This window comes from Symphalangus syndactylus, chromosome 19, assembly GCF_028878055.3.
Source record: "Symphalangus syndactylus isolate Jambi chromosome 19, NHGRI_mSymSyn1-v2.1_pri, whole genome shotgun sequence".
Lineage (NCBI taxonomy): Eukaryota > Metazoa > Chordata > Mammalia > Primates > Hylobatidae > Symphalangus > Symphalangus syndactylus.
The window spans coordinates 20,858,579-20,875,321 of NC_072434.2; the positions used below are offsets into that span (position 1 = coordinate 20,858,579).

General features: G+C 52.5%; 2 protein-coding genes across 6 annotated transcripts in view; one reads left to right on the plus strand and one right to left on the minus strand.

Moving 5' to 3' along the window:
- The window catches only part of LOC129458580 (receptor-type tyrosine-protein phosphatase V-like), a 28,877-nt gene extending 26,985 nt beyond the window's left edge, over nt 1-1,892 (minus strand). Inside the window, 2 exon segments of the mRNA XM_063613249.1 lie at nt 1,584-1,626; nt 1,865-1,892. Of these exon segments, the coding sequence (XP_063469319.1) occupies nt 1,584-1,626; nt 1,865-1,867 (46 nt within the window). The 5' untranslated portion in view covers nt 1,868-1,892.
- On the plus strand, nt 440-15,675 carry PTPN7 (protein tyrosine phosphatase non-receptor type 7). Of its 5 annotated transcripts, none has more exons than XM_055234548.2 (10): nt 440-628; nt 2,535-2,704; nt 3,665-3,848; nt 4,143-4,227; nt 6,395-6,471; nt 7,680-7,817; nt 8,168-8,278; nt 9,296-9,453; nt 11,579-11,692; nt 13,911-15,675. In XM_055234548.2, exons 1-10 carry the CDS (start codon nt 455-457, stop codon nt 14,002-14,004), a joined length of 1,305 nt encoding a protein of 434 aa, XP_055090523.1. In that variant the 5' UTR covers nt 440-454; the 3' UTR covers nt 14,005-15,675. The 5 variants fall into 5 exon arrangements, with proteins under 5 accessions (XP_055090523.1, XP_055090521.1, XP_055090522.1 ...); XM_055234546.2 differs by lacking the exon at nt 440-628 and adding an exon at nt 1,163-1,440 and having other exon boundaries at nt 2,531-2,704; XM_055234547.2 differs by lacking the exon at nt 440-628 and adding an exon at nt 1,300-1,440 and having other exon boundaries at nt 2,531-2,704; nt 4,146-4,227.
- Nucleotides 15,676-16,743: the final 1,068 nt, after the last annotated feature.

Consider the following 16,743-nt stretch of genomic DNA (forward strand, 5'->3'; position numbering starts at 1 on the left):
CAGTCCTGAGCACGGGAACCAACCCCTTTCCCAGCCCTAATTGGCCTCCTCCTCAGGGAAACCCACCCACTCCGGAGAGGAACGCAGGCTGCAGGGAAGGAGGCGCCAGGATCAGCTGGCCATGGAGGGGCTCAAAAAAGAGCCAGGCCCCGTCCCCACTGCCAAGAGCAAGGGCGGGTGCTGGGAGGCCTTCTGAGCCTCTGAGGGCCGTTCTTGTTCTTCATCTCAACCCTCCTCCCCAAGGGGCCAGCAGAAGGCCAGCCCCCTCCCGACCACCCCCTCCGGCATGCCTGCCCCCTGTGCCTAGGGTACCTCATTTCTTTTTTGCTGTCACCACTTGACAGCTGAATCAGGAAAGTGGGAGGAAGAAAGAGGACGTGGATTGCGCGTGTTGGGGGCCGGGAAGGGAAGGGCGTTTGAAATGTTACAAGGTAAAAGGAGGCGTGCAGCGAGCATGAACCGGCTGGGCTGCTGGCCCACAAGGAGCCTGCCAAGGTCAGTCAGGGGCAGTGGGCAGAGGAGTCTTGGACTTGGGGGCCACCCTTCAGGTCCCAGGCATCCAGGCACCCCAGCAGCGAAGAGGACATGGGAGTCCCCTGGTGTGAGGGCCAGAGACTGTCCACGGTCTGTAAGTCTTCTAAGTAGATGTCAGGGTTCTGGGAGGAGTCCTGCAGGGGGCTGGGGGCCCAGGGGAAGCCCCTCAGACTCCCTCCCACAAGTGGACTCTGCTATCTGCTTCCTGCTGGGCTGGCCTACACTCAGGCCGTGGGCTGTGGAGAGCTGGGCCGTGGCACAGGCATGGAGACGACCTTTTTGGCCTGGCCCTGGCCCATTCCTTCACATTGTGAAGCATGGATTCTTGCCTCCTCTTTTTCCCCACCCCGAGTCTGTGCCACATCTGCTCTGGGAAGATGTGGTCTGTGCTTGGCCATGAATTCCCAAGGCTTGAAGCAGCAAGGGCTTTGAGGGAGAGGGCTGTGGGGCAGAAGCAGAGAAGGAGAAATAAGCCTCCAGCCAAGGTCAGGTTGAGCAGGAGAGCCTTGGGTTCTTTGTGGGACAGCACAGAGCTGGGGGTCAGGCGAGCTGTGCCCATCAAGTAGGCAGTGGCTCAATGTGACAAAGACCCAGAGGAGAAACACAGAAGAGGGGAGAGGGTCTGGAAGCTGGGGAAAGCAAGATGGTCAAGAAGGCCTGGCCCCTCACCCATTCCCAGGGAACAGGGCCTTGGGCCCCAGAAGGGCACAGGCGGGAGGCACCCGACCCCTGGTGGCAGCGGCAGCAGGCACGGGAGGGCAGAATGCAGCTGGGGTGTGCGTGGGTGGCAGCAAGGAGGGGCGGAGGGAGGAAGCTGGCTTCCTGGAGCCTTCTCAGCCCTCAAAGACAGACCGACAGACAGACAGACAGCTGGCAAGAGGCAGCCTGGGGGCCACAGCTGCTTCAGTAAGTATCTGAAGGGGGGACTGGGAGTCCTGTGGCCCTGGGGGGTGTGAACTCCGGAGATATAAGAGGGCATCTCCAGGAGGGAGTGCGGGAGGGCGAGTGGGGTGCCACAGTGCCTGGCTGGGGAATGGGTGCTCACAGACCTGATGTCCCCAAGACGGGGGTGAGCAGGGAAGCCACAGGGAGCTACAAGGAGAGCAGAGTCTGAAGGGACCCTTTCTGCTGCCAGAGACCCTCGCTCTACCACTCACACCTATGCCGGGCCCACTCTGTCCCCTCACGTCCGTCCCTGCCGCCTTGGTGACTCAACACCCCTGCCACCTCGCCCACTGTGACCCTGGCTCTGGGAGATAGGGACTGCCCCCAAGAGGAGATGGTCCCACCACCTCCATGCCCCCTGTCTTGCCCCCAGCTGTCGCCTCACCATGCGCTGTCGCTCAAGGGCTTGGTGAGGCCATTTCCTGTGACGGTTACAGAGGCGGGAGACGGGGGGATGGGCAGGAGGAGGAAGGAAACACCTCCAGCCTACCTCCCTGGACAGAGACCCCAGAAGCCAGAAATGGACTTGGGAGTGGAACAGCAGCAGTTAGGAGAGGACCCTGCTGGGGTCCAGGAGCCCGCCTGCCTGGCTGCCCAACCAGCTCCAACACTGCTGGAGGCCTCCATTCCCTGTTCAGGAGAATGCCCACTGGTTAGCTCAGAGATGGCTTCTGCACGCTTTCTCCCTTCCGTCCTAGAGAACACATGTTTTCTGTTTCCTCCCTTGCCTTCTCCCACTTGGACCCGCTCAGAGCCCTGTGTACTCTGGTGTGTGGCCTCGCTCCCCTCTCTCTTTTCCTCCTTCTGGATTCTTTCGTGTCTTCATCCACAATCTCTACCCTTTATTTTGCCGTTACTCTACCCCCAGACTGCCTTCTGCCCTGGGTCCCACCAAATAGATCCTGTCCTTCCCTTAGTGAAAATGAGGCCACCTCTTGGGGAAGAGAAGACGCCCCAGTGAAAACAGAGTGCAAAGCCAGCCTGGCGTGGGAGTCTCCTTCTGGCCAATCAAGCAGGCCAGAGAACAGCAGCGGAGGGCCTTGTCTTTCAGGCAGACCTCATGGCTGAGTGAGCCTCCCCTGGGCCCAGCACCCCACCCCAGCATGGTCCAAGCCCATGGGGGGCGCTCCAGAGCACAGCCACTGACCTTGTCTTTGGGGGCAGCCATGACCCAGCCTCCGCCTGCCAAAACGCCAGCCAAGAAGCATGTGCGGCTGCAGGAGAGGTGAGATCTTCCCAGCCCTGAGCCCCCATTCCACTCCTCCCTTCCCTCCATCTGCCCCTCCAGCTCTGACAGCAGGGTCCAGAGGGCCCTCAGTTGTTGACTCCAATTTGGAAAGGAAACCAGTAATGCTCATTTGCATGTCTTTTGCATGTCTGGAGCACAGAGTTTCATATCAACCATGAGCCTGCTCCCTAAATTCCAGGCAAGGCCAGCAGCCTTCTTGGTGCTGGATGCATGTCAGAGCCACAGGGCCTGGTTGGGAATGGGAAGAGGCAGCCAGCTGGAAGGAGCAGTTGAGTTCAAGGCTGCCCTGTTCCGGCTGACAAAGGGAGAGGGCTGAGCCGGGCATGGTAGCTCATGCCCAAAATCCCAGCACTCTGGGAGGCTGAGGTGAGAGGATCTCTTGAGTCCAGGAATTAGAGACCAGCCTAGGCAATATAGTGAGACCTCTTCTCTCAAAAAAAAAAAAAAAAAAAGAGGGCATACAGTAGGAGCCCAAACCCTAAATTTACTGGGCCTCCAGGTTAAAGGAAAGATAAAGAGCAGCCCCCTCAGAGGTGCCACATAACAGTAATACTTGTAAGAACAGCAAATATGGTCAGGCACAGTGGCTCATGCCTATAATCCCAGCACTTTGGGAAGCCAAGGCAGAAGGATCACTTGAGCCCAGGAGTTCAAAACCAGCCTGAGCAACAGAGCAAGACCCTGTCTCTCCAAAAAAAAAAAAAAATTAAATTAGCCAGATGTGGTAGCATGTGCCTGTGGTCCCAGTTACTCTGGAGGCTGAGGTGGGAGGATCGCTTCAGCCTAGGAATTTGAGGCTGCTGTGAGCCATAATAGTGCCATCACACTCCAGCCTGGGCAACAGAGAGAGACCCTATCTCTAAAAGAAAAGATAAAAAGAAAAGAAAAGCAAATATGATTGGGTACTCACTAGGCAGTGGTGGGCTATGCCTGCAGGCGGGGCTCCAATGTGGCTCTGATGCTGGACGTTCGGTCCCTGGGGGCCGTAGAACCCATCTGCTCCGTGAACACACCCCGGGAGGTCACCCTACACTTTCTGCGCACTGCTGGACACCCCCTTACCCGCTGGGCCCTTCAGCGTCAGCCACCCAGCCCCAAGCAACTGGAAGAAGAATTCTTGGTAAGAAATTGGAGTTCCCTCCGAATCGCTCTGCCCTCTGTATCAGAGGCAGCCAGCTGGAACCATTCCCTCACAGGCACCCTGGGCAAGTCCCCTCTTTGGGCCCCTTAGGAAAGAGAACTTCAGGGCTGAGGGAGGGGCTGCCCCCAGGCTTCCCCTTCTGCCCCCACCCCGTCTAGGCCTACATACTAATGTCAAGAAGGAATGGCCAGAGTCCCGCTGTTCTAGAAAAAGTTAGAAGGAGAGAAAAGGAGGCTAGGAGTCAGCTGCTCACCCATTTCCTCCCCCTGCCAGAAGATCCCTTCAAACTTTGTCAGCCCCGAAGACCTGGACATCCCTGGCCACGCCTCCAAGGACCGATACAAGACCATCTTGCCAAGTAAGAACTGCAGCTGGGGTGAAGGGAGTTGGGTACAGTCCCTGGGGCTAGAGAACTTCAGAGGACAAAGTACACAGTTTCAGCCAGGGAAGGACAACTTTGCTTGGCACATCTTCTCTCAGCAGAGAAAGGGGAAAGAAGGAGCAAGAATCACAACAGCAGCAATAATAATGTTTGCAGATACGTACCCTGGGCCACGCCCTGCTCTCCATCCTTTTTTTTTTTTTTTTTTAAGACAGAGTTTTCGCTCTTGTTACCCATGCTGGAGTGCAATGGCGCGATCTGGGCTCACTGCAACCTCCGCCTCCCGGATTCAAGTGATTCTCCTGCCTCAGCCACCCGAGTAGCTGGGATTACAGGCATGCGCCTCCATGCCCAGCTAATTTTGTATTTTTAGTAGAGGTGGGGTTTCTCCATGTTGGTCAGGCTGGTCTCGAACTCCCGACCTCAGGTGATCCGCCCACCTCGGCCTCCCAAAGTGCTAGGATTACAGGCCTGAGCCACCGCGTCTGGCCTCAATCCTTTATATTCACTCATTTCTCACAATGATCCCATGAAGTTGGTACTGTGATATTATGATGACCATTTTACAAGTGAGGAAACTAAGGCACAGAGAAGTTGAATATCTTACCTAAGATATTCAGCTTAGCTACTTGCACCAAGCCCTTTTCCTTGTCTTCCTCTCGCACGGGAAATGCCCAGCCAAGGCTTGCAGTGGAGGAAGCACCACCAGGAGTGCTCCCAGAGAGATGGCTTTGAGAAAGTCAGATGGAGACAGGGCAACGGCCAGCAAGAGAGCAGTGGCGGGGGGATGGAGGACACTGTGCTAGAAGGGGGTGACCCTGCAAGCTGACAGACCCAGGACAAGCACCTTCTATTTTTCAGAGGCAGACATGAGGCCCCGGAGCCTCTCCCTCCCTCCCCTGCTCTCCCTACAGGGAAGCTACTCCCAGCTTGAGGTTTTAGCTCAGTGAGCACATGGGCCCTGTCTCCTGCTAACCCTCCTGGAGTGTCCTCTGCCTGCATGGGCGGATCAAGGGGCTATTAGCGGTATTCCAGGCCAGGGGGAGGAGTAGCCCTTGTTCTTGGCCTAATTCTAATCAGCCCTGCCTCCACCAGAAAAGGGAAAAATTCCTTTGCCTGAGATTCTTCTGGTCCCCAGGGTACCTTCTGTCCGTGACCAGGCTGGCATGAGCAGAGAGAGAGTCTCTTCTCCTTTCCTCACAAGCCAGCTTCTTCATCCATGTTTGGGTTTCATTTAGAGAAATCCTTCCCCCTTAGAGGCAGAGGCCAAATGCCTCATGGCTGAGTGGAATCTGAGTCCTAGTCCCACTTCACAGCTATGTGATATCTGGCAAGCTGCTCATCTGAATCCCATATTCACCATTAGAAAACAAATTCTTCTTCCTCTACATCTCTTTTTCCATTCCTATTGGCATAAATCTTATTCTAAACCTGTACTGATCTCAAGGATAGAATACTATATCTATTAGAATATTATATCTAATATTGTATCTTCCCATTTGGTCTCTGCTGTTCCATTCCCTTTCTTCTCTAGTCCATCCTATACAGCACTACTCAGTTAATCTTCCCAAACTATTGTTTTGATCATGTCACTCTCCTGCTCAAAAAACATTATATAGCTTCCTACTGTCTGCGTATAAAATACTTCAATAGGGGCCAGACATGGTGGCTCACATATGTAATCTCAGCAGTTTGGGAGGTTGAGGTGGGAGAATTGCTTGAAGCCAGAAATTCAAGACCAGCTTGGGCAACAAAGTGAAACCCTGTATCTACAAAAAACATAAATAAATAAATAAATAAATAAATAAATAAATAAATAAAGCAAGCAAGCCAGGTGTGGTGGCATGTACCTACAGTCCCAGCTATGTGGAAGGCTGAGACAAAAGTATCACTTGAGCCCAGGAGTTAGAGGTTACAGTGAGCTGTGATCACACCACTGCACTCCAGCCTAGGCAACAGAATGAGACCCCATCTCTAAAAACAACAACAAAAACAACAACTTCAGTGGGTATAAGGCCACCTGCTATACACAAGGTGCTTTGACTGTGATGAGCACAGGAATTCTCCTCTTTCTGACCCTGCTGGAGTCTGTGTTAGTTGGTCACCTTCTGACCTCTGATCTCTGCTGATTTTTATTTCCTAGATCCCCAGAGCCGTGTCTGTCTAGGCCGGGCACAGAGCCAGGAGGACGGAGATTACATCAATGCCAACTACATCCGAGTGAGTGGCCTGGCTGCAGTGGTGGGCGGGGAATGGGGGAATTCTCGGATGTCTGAGAATATCTTCCAGCCGTGGCTGGTGGATCAGATGCCTGCATTCCCTGCCCTCCCTCCTCCAGCTCACTGCTGTCATAGCCCTACCAAGCTGGGCTGGTACTGAACATGCCCCAAGACACCAACCTAAAAAACAGAACAGATGTTGAAAAATATCTGGAGAGACCATCGAGTCTCCCTAACCTCCACTATCAGCCCTCCCATGCCGCCCTCTAAACTTAGCAGGAAGTTAGCATTGTTGAACCCAATCTCCAGCTGCTTAAGAGCTCACAGCTCCTGAGAACTGCATAAGTGATGCCAGCACTAATGGGACCTTCCCGCCAACTTACCTTAACTGCCCCTCAGATAGCCCCTCTTATGTGAAGATGGTTAATTGATGTCAAGCTATAGGAAGCTCCAGGCAGGGTGGGTGTACCACGCCAGCTTCTCCCTGCTGTGGGACCTGAGGAGATGTAAAAGCAGCGCTCTCTAGTGACTCAATATGGGTAAGACATCAGTCAGGGGCGCAGGGAGGAGAAAAGCTCTTAGCTAGGGAAGCCATGGGGAAACATGATCTTACATTTGCTGGCCAATACCAGATCAACTGCGGTCTGGATTTCACCATCATCTTGAGGAGCGGGAAGCTGAGGATCCTGAAGGTGAGAAAATCAGGTTAGGGAGAGTCTGCTACATTTTGCTACTACTTTTATAGAAAAGTAACATGTAAATGTGAAACTGTCACTGAACAAATATTAAACACTGTTTAGGTATTTTGTGCTAGAAGAAAGCAGCAGGGGAGAAAGGGAATAAACATTTATAGAGCACTTGCTATCTGCTAGACTCTCAATATATCTTACTGAATTTAATCCACTCTACATTCCTACAAGATAGATATTATTATGCCCAATCTACAGATGATACAACTGAGGCTTACGGAGGCTAGGTAACTGGCTTATAATGGTACAGCCAGGAAACAGCAGAACAGGGATCTGATCCTCATTCCAGAACCCATATCCTTTCCATCATGTGGCTTCTGAGTGTGGGTGTTCGTGCATGTGTGTGTCTACACGTGTGGTTCACAGCTTCAGGCTGATCCCAGCATGTGAGGCATCCAGGATCTCCCCAGAGCTCTGCTCTCACTGCTCCCCACCCTTCCCCTCTGCTTCCACCTTCCAGGGCTATGATGGGAAGGAGAAAGTCTACATTGCCACCCAGGGCCCCATGCCCAACACTGTGTCGGACTTCTGGGAGATGGTATGGCAAGAGGAAGTATCCCTCATTGTCATGCTCACTCAGCTCCGAGAGGGCAAGGAGGTAGGAGGCAGAGCCACAGTTCATGATGAACCCAGAAAGTGCTATACCTGCCCCATCCCCACCCCACACACAGGGCAGCTCAGGACCAGAGGTTTCCCTGGGAGCCAGCCCCAGCTCATACCTCTCAGAAAGTTCCCTGAGATATAGCCCTGGGAGGCTGTCTATGGCCAAAATATGGGATAGAGTGAGCACTCTGCTTGCAGGTATCAAGCTCAGAAGAGCCGGGCTCCCTGTTGCTGACCTCCCATCCAGTAGGGGTGGAGGAGGGGGAGGAGATACCAGCCCCTCTCTGCTGCCCTGTCACCTGCTCCAGCTGACCCTCTTCTGACTCCCAGCTCCCTCCCTCCTAGAAATGTGTCCACTACTGGCCCACAGAAGAGGAAACCTATGGACCCTTCCAGATCCGCATCCAGGACATGAGAGAGTGCCCAGAATACACTGTGCGGCAGCTCACCATCCAGGTACCACCCCCCGGAGCCAGGCCCAACGGGAAGTTGGACTGCCCACAGCATCTCTGGAACTCAGGCTGGCTCTTCACTAGGAGCCAAGGGTTTGCTCATCTAAACCACCTTAAACCCACATCTATAGAAGAAAGAGAAACTTGAGCACTGTCCTCAGCCTCTAGTCTAATAGGGCAGAGCCAACAAGCCAAATAGGACTACCAGGAAGTATCTACCCATCTGTGTAAATGGTCAGGCGAGGACAGGCAGGATCCAGGAGCCGGGCCAAGGGAAGGAGAGGAGGTTAAAGGAGATGTGGAAGGCCAGGTGTGGCGGCTCACGCCTGTAATCCCAGCACTTTGGAGGCTGAGGCAGGCGGATCACTTGAGGTCAGGAGTTCCAGACCAGCCTGGCCAACATGGTGAAACCTTGTCTCTACTAAAAATTACAGCTACTTGGGAGGCTAAAACAGGAGAATCACTTGAACCCAGGAGGCAGTGGTTGCAGTGAGCCGAGATTGTGCCACGGCACTCCAGCCTGGGTGATGGAGTAAGACTGTCTGTCTCAAAAAAAACAAACAAGATAAAACAAAAAAAAGAGATGTGGAATAACATGTACACAAGGGCTTTTAAAATGCCTTCTATTATTTTATGGTGTTTTATATTTTTGAAAGCTGTCCTCTATCAACTCATTCTCTTCCAAATATCCTGGCAAGTAAACCAGTAAGATATCACTGTTCCCATTTTCTAGGTGAAGAAAATGAGATCAAGGGACTTGCCCAAAGTCACGTGCTTACGGGAAGCAGAGTTAGGACTTGAATTTGGGTCTCTCCCCTCTCCCAGGACAATGCTCCTTCCCCAGATTTTGAAGGGGGAAGTGGTGGAGAACGATGAGCATGAAAATTGCAACCTAGCTTGCTTTGAGTAGATGACCCCCCCACAGGGTAATTCCAGCCCTTGCCCTCCTCAGGCACCAGAGAAGAAGGTAGACAGTGCCCTCCACCCTGACCTTGGTTCTCATGCCTTGTCTCCAACCCAGTACCAGGAAGAGTGCCGGTCAGTAAAGCACATCCTCTTCTCCGCCTGGCCCGACCACCAGACACCAGAATCAGCTGGGCCTCTGCTGCGCCTAGTGGCAGAGGTGGAGGAGAGCCCGGAGACAGCCGCCCGCCCCGGGCCTATCATAGTCCACTGCAGGTGCGTGGCACTCCCTTCACTGCAGCTTGTGGACTGCGCTCCCCTCCCCTGCCCCCTGGGTCTCTCCTGGGGAAGGGTCTGAGCAGAAAAGCATCAGACAAGCCTAGTCCTTACTCAGACATGACTCGCAAGGCCATTCAGCAAGGGCTCTGTTCTTTTCACCTCCTTCACGCAGAACCCAGATATCTGGGCTGGACACACAGGCCCCATCCACAGAGGGGACAGAATATCAGGAAGGTCCCAGTCAGCTGCAGGAGGACATAAACAGGATTCCAGCTGTTGGGGAACTCATTTACTCATTCAACAAATATGTATTGAAAATCCTATTATTGGCCGGGCGCGGTGGTTCACACCTATAATCCCAGCACTTTGGGAGGCTGAGATGGGCAGATCACTTGAGGTCAGGAGTTTGAGACGAGCCTGGCCAACATGGTGAAAACCTGTCTCTACTAAAAAATACAAAAATTAGCCAGGTGTGGCAGCACACATTTGTAATCCCAGCTACTTGGAAGGCTGAGGCAAGAGAATTGCTCGAACCCTGGAGGCAGAGGTTGCAGTGAGCCGAGATCACACCACTGCACTCCAGCCTGGGCGACAGAGCGAGACTCCATCTCAAAAAAGGAAAACCTATTATTGTCAGGCACAGTGTTAGATGCTAAGGAGACAGCTATGAACCAAGCAGTTTGGTTTCTCCCCAGACAGGTTTATAGGCTGGTGAGAAAGAAGGCAGATTCAGCTGGGTGCAGTGGCTCATGCTTATAATCTCAGCACTTTGGGAGGCTGAGGTAGGAGGATCACCTGAGGTCGGGAGTTCAAGACCAGCCTGACCAACATGGAGAACCCCTGTCTCTACTAAAAATACAAAATTAGCCACACATGGTGGCGCATGCCTGTAATCCCAGTTACTCGGGAGGCTGAGGCAGTAGAATTGCTTGAACCCAGGAGGTGGAGGTTGTGGTGAGCCGAGGTCGCACCATTGCATTCCAGGTTGGGCAACAAGAGCAAAACTCTGTCTCAAAAAAAATTAAATACCACACAATGTGATGAGAGCTGTGATGGGGATATTATGGGGACCATAGGACCAAGTTTCCTAAGCCAGACTTTGACCAGAGAATGTTTTCCAAGAGAAAGGCCATCTAAGCCAAGCTAAGACCTGAAAGGTGAATTAGCCAAGTGAAGAGAGGGAAGGGAACACGTTCCAGGCAGGTGGAAGAGCATATGCTAAGGCCCAGAGAAGAAATGTGAAAATGGATACACTGCTGAGAACAGGGTTACAGGTTAGGCCCAGAGGTTATGTGTGGGGTAATGATGAGAGATGGGTTTGGAAGGCCAGTGAAGGTCAGATGATGAGGGGACTTGTAGGACTGGCTAAGACACTTGGATTTGCCATTTTAAAAGAACACTTTGGCTACAGAGTGAAAAATGGACTGGGCTAGAGTGAGGGGGTGTCGTAGGGGACAAGACTAAAGAAAGAGACCATTTGGGAGTGCATATCCTAAATAAAACAGAGCACAGAGGCAAAAGGCATGACACAAGGGCCTCCCAGCCCACCCACAGGTAGCACTGGGACTTGTGCAGGGAGGTCATTAGGGGCTCACGCAAGAGGAAGGGGAGGCCTAGGTGGTTTTGAAATAGAGAGGGCATGATGGAGCAGGCAGAACAGAGCGGAGAGAAGACTGTGGGAGGGCGCCAAGGTGGGAAACAGAGGGGCCGGGCGTGGGCTGCGTGGAAGATGAGTCTGAGCTGAGAGGAAGTCAAGGTTAGATAAGGACGGCTCGAGGGTCAGCACACCCACAAGTGGGAAACTGTCCGTTGGAAACCGCTGTAGACTCTCAGCAGAATGGAGATCGTCAAAATGTCCACAGGGACCAAAAGGTGGCCTGCCACAGGCTTACAGTGAAGCTGGTAAGAAATGTAAACTCCTCCCATGCCAGTTAAAACCTGTCTCCAGCAGGGTCCCCAAGGGGACAGGAATGCAGAGTACTGCTACCTGCCCCCATCTCGAGAGCTCTATCCCCAAAATATAGCACCTGCAGGTCCCATTTCTTTCTCCATAGTTTGGGGCCTGGCTCTCATATTCCCTGGTCTCCCATGACCTCCCTGTCCCCTCCCTGGTTATCTCCAGTGCAGGGATTGGCCGGACAGGCTGCTTCATCGCCACGCGAATTGGCTGTCAACAGCTGAAGGCCCGAGGGGAAGTGGACATTCTGGGTATTGTGTGCCAACTGCGGCTAGACAGGTGGGTCTGTGGGTGTAAACAAGGCCAATAATGTTAACGGGTGGCATCAATGCCTCTGGGCCCCAGAGCTCTGCTAGGCCCATCACCATCAAGCACTCCTGAGAGAAAGGAAGAAACCCTTTCTGCTTAGAGCTGTTTATTTTGCAACTAACAACCAGGAAAATATATCTATCTGGATGGCCAGGCGCAGTGGCTCATACCTGTAATCCCAGCACTTTGGGAGGCTGAGGCGGGTGGGTCACCTGAGCCCAGGAGTTCGAGACCAGCCTGGCCAACGTGGTGAAACCCTGTCTCTACTAAGAATACAAAAATTAGCCAGGCCTGGTGTGGGCCCCTGTAATCCCAGCTACTCAGGAGACTGAGGCAGGACAATTGCTTGAACCCAGGAGGTGGAGGTTGCAGTGAGCTGAGATTGTGCCATTGCACTCCAGCCTAGGTGACAGAGTGAGACTCTGACTCAAAAAAAAAAAAAGAATATCTGGCTGGGTGCGGTGGCTCACGCTTGTAATCCCAGCACTTTGGGAGGCTGAGGCGGGTGGATCACGAGTTCAAGAGATCGAGACCACGGTGAAACCCCGTCTCTACTAAAAATACAAAAAAATTAGCCGGGCGTGGTGGCGGGCGCCTGTAGTCCCAGCTACTCGGAGAGGCTGAGGCAGGAGAATGGCGTGAACCCGGGAGGCAGAGCTTGCAGTGAGCTGAGATTGTGCCACTGCACTCCAGCCTGGGCGACAGAGCGAGACTCTGTCTCAAAAAAAAAAAAAAAAAAAAAAAAAAAAAGAATATCTATCTGGAATGTTGGCTTGGAGGCCTAGACTTAAACATGATATGAGGCAGCAACAAGTAGTGCAAAGAAACTCACTGGGTGGAGGCAGAGCCGGTGTTCAGATTCTGACATCTGTCTCACTGAGATGTCACTAGATTTCTTTAAGCCCCCATTTCTTTTTTTTCTTTCTTTCTTCTTTTTATAATAATAGAGATGGGGGTCTCACTATGTTGCCCAGACTAGTCTTGAACTCCTGGGCTCAATAATGCCCACTTGGCTTCGAAAAGTGCTGCGATTACAGGCTTAAGCCACTGTGCCCAGCCCCGCCTTCTTCTTTTTTTTTTTTTTTTTTTTTTTAAGATGGAGTCTCGCTCTGTCGCCCAGGCTGGAGTGCAGTGGCGCAGTCTCAGCTCACTGCAAGCTCCGCCTCCCGGGTTCACGCCATTCTCCCGCCTCAGCCTCCCAAGTAGCTGGGACTACAAGTGCCCGTTACCATGCCCGGCTAATTTTTTGTATTTTTAGTAGAGACAGGGTTTCACCGCGTTAGCCAGGATGGTCTCGATCTCCTGACCTCATGATCTACCCGCCTCGGCCTCCCAAAGTGCTGGGATTACAGGCGTGAGCCACTGTGCCCGGCCCACTTCTTCTTTATCTAGACAGAGATAATGGCTCCTTCCCCCAGAAAACTGTTGTAAGAAATGAGTTAACTTATATGAAAGTGTTTTGGAAATGGAAACTACTATACAAATGTATGGAATCATTATTTTTACTTTTAAGATTATTAGAAAGAAGGAAACTTGAGGCTCAGGAGTATTCCTGGCCCGACCCAAGGATTCAGAGATCTGGTTTTGTCCCAGGAGCTCAGTGAATCAAGGAAGACCAAGTGTCAACATGGGGCATCACCCCTCAGGACGTGTAAGGGGCAGAGGACTTCTCTCACAGCAGATCTGAGGGGCAGCAAGAAGGAGTAGCAAGTAGAAAAGATGAATATAGGTGGTGGGGCATGGTGGCTCATGTAATCCTAGCACTTTGGGGGCCAAGACGGGCCAACCACTTGAGGTCAGGAGATCAAGACCACCCTGGGCAACATGGTGAAACCCCGTTTCTACTAAAAATACAAAAATTAGCTGGGCATGGTGGCAGGCACCTGTAGTCCTAGCTACTCAGGAGATTGAGGCAGGAGAATGGCGTGAACCCGGGAGGCAGAGGTTGCAGTGAGCCGAGATCATACCACTGCTCTCCAGCCTGGGTATCAGAGTGAGACTCCGTCTCACAAAAAAAAAAAAAAAAAAAAAAAAGAAAAAAAGAAAAGATGAATATAGGCAAAGGAGTTGGCATGTTCTTTGAGAAAGTCAAGACTTTCCCAGTAGGACCACAAGGATGTTTGACCGGAGCCATTCAGCCAGCACCCTGACCCTCCTTCACTCATGGTCTGTGTGTTTCTCCTTGCAGAGGGGGGATGATCCAGACGGCAGAGCAGTACCAGTTCCTGCACCACACTTTGGCCCTGTATGCAGGCCAGCTGCCTGAGGAACCCAGCCCCTGACCCCTGCTACCCTCCAGCGGCCCAGGTGCCCACCTCCCTCAAGCCTGGGAAGGTGGGTCTGGGGAAAGTGGGCCGAGTGATCTGGGGGTACCCCTTGGGTGGGTGTGAGGAAGGAGTGCCTCCTTAGTGGTGCTTACAGTCACAGGAAGCAGCATCAGTAAGGACAAGGGGCCAGATTCCAGGTCTTCAACACTGGCCACTCCTCTGCTTCCTCTGTTGGCCCCAGATGGACAGTAAGGGGAACCTCCAATGTCTCTCTAAACTTAAAGACAGGAGCTAGCATTTATGACAGACAAAGAAAGAAGCCCAGGTGTCCTGGTCTTCTCTGAGACACTCTTTGTGAGCTTCAGTTTCCTCTTCTATAACATGAACATTAAGTGCTTAGCTGCCATGAGGGAAAAGCAATGAGAGAAGTTTCTAGAAGCCACTCCAGCCACTCCTTCCTGGGACTGACAAAAGGGTGATTCCAAGATCATCCTTCACCCGAGGTCCTGCCCAAGCACAGGCCAGATGGAAGAATGGGGAAAAGTCTGGTCCTGATCTCCAAGTCTCAACATCCTAGCAGTGACTCTGCTCCCTGACCACACATCGGAAGGGCTGGACAACCCCAATCAAAAGAAAGAACAAGGACTCTGGTTACCCTTGCCTCCACCCATGTGTCCTAAGAGTAGGCTACAGAGGTGACCAGGCCTGGCAGTTGAAGTCTCTGGAAGAGGGAACATGTGGGGACTACTCAGAGGCAAAGAGGGGCTGCTCCAGCCTCCATGGTTGCTGGCCACTCCCACCAACTACTCTTAGGGAGGCTGGGCAGTCTCTGTTTTGCTTCCATAGCTCAAATAATACCCTGGGTATGCAGGAAGACAAAAGAAAGAGGCAAGGGGAGAAGAGGAGGCAAAGTGCTCAGTCTGATTTTAGATAACCAACCCCACCATGACCCTCTATACCTTGCATTTGCTGAGTACACCTAGAGAGCTTGGCTGTTTCCAAAAACGATCAGGGTCATAACCATCCATGCAGACATGGAGGCTCAGCTGAACCAGGACTTCTCACTGTCTATCCGAGAGAATGAGCGCCCCTCATCCATCACAGCATCAACCCAATTTCCAGGTGACCTCAGGTCTATCTCAGGACTGAATGCCACACCTCAGGATTCGTCCTCCTTGAATCTGAGACTGGCTGCCCATTCTGAGATGGGGATGAAGGTAAGATGCTGCATCACCGGGCACGCCGCCCCTGACAGCTGCCTTGATACCAGTTCTCTGTGGAAATCCCAGAGGAGCTGGATCTGGAGAACAGCTGGGCCTCCTCACTCAGGACTTCTCTCCTGAAGAACATGCAGTGCTAAAACTGAGGATGATTTCCCCAATGCTTCTGCTTGGCCTTATGGAGGAGCTGCTCCTTCCTTGCAGCCTTGGGGATGGACTTGCCCACACCTCCACCTCCCCTGAGCCCTGTGAGAGGAACGACTGTCCATGCCAATGAGGCTCGGTGGGGGGCTCTCAAGTGCCTGGTCCTGCCCTGGGTTCAGAGCCAGCCCAGAGAGAAGCAACTGCACAGCCCCACAGGCCCTCCCTGGCACTGTCCTCCCAACCGCATCTCAGAGCTCAGAGGGCACAAGCTCCAGAACAGTAACCAAGTGGGAAAATAAAGACTTCTTGGATGACTGACTCATTCCTTCTTTCCCTCTTCTTCTTGGCCCTCTGGGGCCTCTTTGTAGCAAGAGAGAAAGACTGCAGACCAGGGTAAGGCAGGCTGCAAATCTTCGCCCTTGGGATATGCACTTTTCTAGCACTCCCAAGGACATCAAATAAGGTGAAACTGAAGTCAGTTTAGGAAGTGAGACAGGGTGGACCCTCATAGCCTACTCAGGCAGCTGTAACAATTCACACTACCATAAACCGTGTGGCTTCTAAACAACAGAAATGTATTGCTGGCTTGGCGCGGTGGCTCATGCCTGTAATCCCAGCACTTTGGGAGGCTGAGGCAGGCAAATCACGAGGTCAGGAGATCGAGGCAATCCTGGCTAACACAGTGAAACCCTGTCTCTACAAAAAATACAAAAAATTAGCCGGGCGTGGTAGCACACACCTGTAGTCAGCTATTTGGGAGGCTGAGGCAGGAGAATTGCTTGAACCCTGGAGGCGGAGGGTGCAGTGAGCTGAGATCGTGCCACTGCACTCCAGCCTGGATGACAGAGCAAGACTCCATCTCAAAAAAAAAAAAAAAGAAATGTATTGCTCACAGTTCTGGAGGCTGGGAAGTCTAGGATCAAGACCCTTGCAGACTCAGTGTCTGGCTATTAGGCAGAGCCTTCTTTCTGTCCTTGCATGGTGAAAAGGTTGTGAGCTGGTATTCTTCCCCACAACCCCACCGGCCCCCTTTATAAGGCCCCACCCTCATGACTTAATCACCTCCTAATACCATCACCTTAGGGATTAGGACTTCAACCTATGAATTTTGGGGGACACAAACATTCAGTCCATAGCCTTTATCTTAGGAGCTAGAGGAGGACTTATAAAGGGCAGAGGTTAGAAAGATGGTGCTTAATAAACCAGAATATTGGCCAGGCTCATGCCTGTAATCCCAGCACTTTGGGAGGCTAAGGCAGGCAGATTGCTTGAGCTCAGGGCTTCAAGACCAGCCTGGACAACATGGCAAAACCCTGTCTCTACAAAATATACAAAAATTAGGCGGGCATGGTGGCACATGCCTGTAGTCCCAGCTACTCGGGAGGCTGAG

Excerpts from the sequence above, each read along its gene's own strand:
- PTPN7 (XM_055234546.2), top strand. The coding sequence starts at position 1,178 with ATGGTCAAGAAGGCCTGGCCCCTCACCCATTCCCAGGGAACAGGGCCT. Across the intron at positions 6,472-7,679 it reads TCAATGCCAACTACATCCGA|GGCTATGATGGGAAGGAGAA; the intron begins GTGAGTGGCCTG and ends TCCACCTTCCAG. Across the intron at positions 8,279-9,295 it reads TGCGGCAGCTCACCATCCAG|TACCAGGAAGAGTGCCGGTC; the intron begins GTACCACCCCCC and ends TCTCCAACCCAG.